We start from the raw sequence: 4654 nt of genomic DNA, 5'->3' as shown, positions 1-4654 counted from the left end.
CACTTTTTGCCCTCCACTTTACAACACTAATACCCACAGTGTCATTTACTTTACACATTTCTCTGAAATTTGCTTGTACTTAAAGCAAAACAGGGCAGTGTGGCTCAGAAAAGTAACCTGCTGCTATTCTGGCACAAAGTCTTCTGGTCTGGGATTTCAACATCAAAATGATTTAAATCCAGGGTTTTTATAAGTGTCCCCTCACTATAACAGCAAACGGCTGTGTGGAACTTGGCTGTTGCTCTGGGTAAAGGTGCCTGTGGAGTAGGAGAGTGAGATTTCAGGTCTCAGGTGCTCCACAACAGAGGAGCTTGGGATTTCCTGTCTCCTGCTGAAATGACAAACCAGTTGTTTTGACTTTTGAAATACTTTCCCAGGTTGGGGTGAAAAAATAAACATATTGTAGATGTTTTATCCCTACAGGAGCTGTAAGCAAGAAATATTTACCACCCGCGCTTTCCCATGGTAGACATATTTTCTCCATAAACAATAATTGTAGTTCATGGGAGATTAGTGGAATGCAGAAATATTACTGTGACTATCGCATGATTTTGGGATTTGGGCGATTTGCTCTGGGCAGGTGCAATTCATATGTAGCACTAACTTGTAACACGTGTTCTTACAGATACACGTCGTCAGTGCGTTATGATTCAGATCGGCACTTCATCCAGGACGTGACCCTGCAGCCCAAGGGTTTGGGTCTGGAGATGTGCAGCCAGACGGTGTTGGCCCTGCCTCAGAGCACCTGGAGACATTACAAGACCCAGCTGGAGTTCCAGCCCCGTCAGCGGGTGCAGCGCTACCAGAGCACCACCATAGTGTACCCCAAACACACCCGGACCTTCTACACCACCCAGCTCAAATATGACGGGCACAAGCTGACCAAGCGCTTCTTTTCAGCTGTAGAGATGCAGGCTTCTGATTGCCAGGCTGGTTTTTGAAAGACACACGGGCATCTGTGCCTGACGTTACGCCCATATGTACCAATTATAAACCACTGCCTGCATTCACTGAGTCCCAAGAGGGGAAAAAAAGGAAACTCGGACTGAAATTGTTGCCAGTTGGAAAGGGGATCCCTAGACAGATGCGCAGTTTAGTTTGTTTTAGGCTGAAGGAAGAGTAAGCAACTGTGTTGCTGTTTGAAGGTTTGTTTAGGAGCAGCATATGGAGATTTGTATGTGTTTTCGCCATCAGTTATCAATGGTAATGTACAACAATGGTTTTTAATTGTATGTAGACGTGTGGTTGATTATTTAATGGTGAGATTCGCGTTTCAGATATTCTGCTCTGATCTTGGACCATCGTTGTTTGAAGGTTAGATTTGATTTTGACACATAGTTGGCCATAGAGAAATACATGATTTACTAGAGAGCAAACTTTTGCCCCATCATAAAGTGAGTATTAGAATAATACAATGGTGCATTTTAGGTTTGGGTTACAAAGGTGCAGTTTCAGTACATATTTTTCACATGTTTCTATTTAACAGGTTCAATCTCACTGAGCTGTAGAAGGGTAACGTTCATATATTAGGGCCTAAAAAGTGTTTTCTGAAGAAACAGGGTATGTTAGTGTGTCTTTGCACAAGTGTGGTGATGAGTGTATCTGGATTAAAACATTAACTCCATCTTAAACTAACATTGTCTGCATATTTTACTACTGTAATTATCCATTAGGACACTTATGGGAAGAACATTAGGACCCTGGGGTAAGTCGTGGCCTAATGGTTAGAGAGTTGGACTCGTAACCCTAAAAGGTTGCGGGTTCGAGTCTCGTACCAGCAGGGATTGTAGGTGGGGGAGTGAATGTACAGCGCTCTCTCCCACCTTCAATACCACGACTGAGGTGCCCTTGAGCAAGGCAACGAACCCCCAACTGCTCCCCGGGCGCCGCAGCAAAAAATGGCTGCCCACTGCTCCGGGTGTGTGTTCACGGTGTGTGTGTGTTCACTGCTGTGTGTGTGCACTTTGGATGGGATAAATGCAGAGCACTAATTCTGAGTATGGGTCACCATACTTGGCCTCACGTCACTTTCTTCTTTTTCTTCTTTTATGCTGTCATCCATATTTTCTGTATGTAAAGGCTAGTTTACTTCCACAGCTCTGCTTGGTTTTAGTAAGTCATTCTCTGTATCGTTACTCATGAAGGAAAATGAGAAGTGTGGTCACATTAGAACTGAACTCAGTCGTGCCTGAAACTGCAGACTGAGGCATCTGTAGACCAGTGTTTGAAATAAATTATGTAAATAACAGCATTTCAGTTAAAAAATGTTTTTATCAGTGGCATTTCCCCCTATTTATTTCCTGTTCTTGTTTTAATTCTCTTTAATTCTGTGCACAGTCATTGATCAAGTGTGTGACACAAATGTGCTGGTTTCAAAATCTGTAGCTGTGCTGTGTAAAATTATTCTTTTAACTTGAATTCCTTTTAAGATGGTTATTAACTGTTCAAATGAAATAAATACATTTTTAAAGTGACATGTTGTTGTTTTTTAATAAAATGTGCATTGTCCTTAATGTTTGCATTTTTGCATCATGCTAGAAACCAAGACCCTACTTCAAATACAAAGTAGTGCAACTAGTAATCTTCTCATTTGTTGTTCTTGAGAGTCCCCTAGAGGTGTGAGTAAGTATTACAGATATAGTATTGCAAATAAGGCCTTCAGTTCAGATTAAATATGAAGGCAATAAATTTCATTAATACAAGAACTTTACTGGCTGTCAGGGCAGGCCAAGCTCTTCATGAGATCATCTTGAGCAGCCAGATACCGCCGCCTCCTGTTGGTTTTATAAATCTCAATCCTATTTTCCTCTTCCACAGGGTCGGCCAGCACTCCCACCCACCTCAGACTCTCCTGGGACTGTCTTTGGTGGCATCTTTTTAGATTGGTTGGGCCTGGCTGCGGATACCCACAACTTTTTGTGTTGTCTACTCCCTTTTTGCTGTTTCCAGGTCTTCTAGGAGCATGTGTGTTCCAGGTCTTCTAGGAGCTTTCTCATGGTCTTAGGTGTTGTTTTAGGCTGTATACAGACTCTTGTCTGTAGGGGTTTCATCTAGTGTTGTTTTCCGCTGAAGTGTCTCAAGGGTTAAGCCTCTCGTGATACCTGAGTGACAATGTCAATGTTAAATTATTGTGAAGATGCCAAAACTAGTGGCTATAACAGCATCTTTCCTATATTCCTAATATATACCAAATTATTTAAAGATGTTGGGGACATTGTAGGGAAATGTTCGAGCATGTCGTATGTCAAATAATGCAAACTGTTATGTTCCTGAAACACTGATGTAAAGATTAGAATGGTTCGAGAGCTTCTTTAGTTTCGTTTTCAGATGGATGCGTCTGGATCACAACAACTGTTCGATGACTGGGATGATAATAGCAACTCGGAATTTCTCAACATCTCTTCCGAGCAACAAAGCATCGGTAAAATATTGTGTAATTTTGGTCAATAGTTGTGATTGTAGTAATACTTTTAATTCTGGACACAGGATGGCACTGTCGTGTTGTGTGTATCTTTCTGTTTGTTTGTTTGTCTGTCTATTATCTGTAAATTTTACCTGTCTATCTTTCCACTGAAACTTGTACATATGTTTATTATACATATAAACGAAATATTTTATGTCTTTTGAGAGCCCCAGTGTCCTCTCAGTAGTGAAACTGATGGTGAACACTTTGATAGCCCCTGTGCGTCCACCTGGAACCCAAGTTATTCTGCTGAACTGCAGCATTTGTTATTTCTTTGCGTTTGTCACTTGACATTGTTCTTCTATTTAGCAGGAATGAAGAGGCTTTGGGACAAGAAACAGTAAAAACAGAAAATGTGAGGGGTTTAAAGAGAAAGAACCTCCATGGAAACAGCTTCAGCCCAATGCAACGCTTCTTCAAGCGGCATCTGAGTGTGACCCTCCTGTGTGACCAGTCTTGGTGTGAGATGAAGACTGTTTACAGTCTTTTAAAGCCATTTGTCAAGAGAAAGGAAATGCAACGTGCTGAGGTGCAGATCGGAAAAGAAATTCATTTATCAAGAGGTGAACACTGATGTTTATAATACACATTTGAATATAGTGCAGCATAATATCTTGTTCATGTTCAGTAATCCGATCCATGACTTTCATCTCCAGAACAGGAGATTCAGGACGTTGTCCCTGTAGATGTCTGGACTAGAGAAGATGCAGAAGCCATCAAACTTCTCAATATGTAGCACATGATACCGCTGTTGGAAGCAGGTGAGTTGACAATTTTAATATAGTGTTAGGTGTTGTTTTTGCACTCAGATCAGTTTTAAACATTTCATTTTCAAATATCTTGTTTCAGGAGAACGTGTGCGAGAGTTTCCTGTGTTTGGTGTGCAGGAAGGTGTTTTTGTCATGGGGGTCATTGATGAACTCCTGAATAACCAGAACGGGGAGCTGGTCCTAAATGAGCTCAAGACACGCAAACAGAACTCCTTGCCTAGTTCTGCACAAGATAAAGTCAACTGCTTCCAGGTGAGTTGGGGTTATTTATTGCAGGTATGCCCTTGTCCTCACTCATACAGTAGTAAATCATTGCACTGTGCTTTTGTGAACTGCTGCCTTGTTCTCATTGGACTTCATTTCACATACATTTGGCTATATAGTTAATTTCTGTTAATTTATTAAAATACATATTTTTAAT

The 4654-nt window shown here is 41.2% G+C and overlaps 1 protein-coding gene and 1 pseudogene across 1 annotated transcript; both read left to right on the top strand.

Moving 5' to 3' along the window:
- Positions 1-542: 542 nt before the first annotated feature.
- LOC107744779 (filamin-interacting protein FAM101B-like) lies at positions 543-1761 on the top strand. Its single transcript, XM_016558590.1, has one exon. It carries the CDS (start codon positions 546-548, stop codon positions 939-941), a length of 396 nt encoding a protein of 131 aa, XP_016414076.1. The 5' UTR covers positions 543-545; the 3' UTR covers positions 942-1761.
- Positions 1762-3234: 1473 nt separating this feature from the next.
- Positions 3235-4654, top strand: part of LOC107744804 (exonuclease V-like) — a 12397-nt pseudogene continuing 10977 nt past the window's right edge.

The sequence above is a fragment of the Sinocyclocheilus rhinocerous genome, unplaced genomic scaffold (genome assembly GCF_001515625.1).
Source record: "Sinocyclocheilus rhinocerous isolate Xijiao unplaced genomic scaffold, SAMN03320098_v1.1 scaffold738, whole genome shotgun sequence".
Classification (NCBI taxonomy): Eukaryota; Metazoa; Chordata; class Actinopteri; order Cypriniformes; family Cyprinidae; genus Sinocyclocheilus; species Sinocyclocheilus rhinocerous.
The sequence above is the reverse complement of the archived record's forward strand: the minus strand, read 5'-3'. Positions and strand labels throughout refer to the sequence as shown.

What these genes read in the sequence shown, in the direction of transcription:
- LOC107744779 (XM_016558590.1), top strand. Translation starts at nt 546, where the DNA reads ATGATTTTGGGATTTGGGCGATTTGCTCTGGGCAGGTGCAATTCATAT.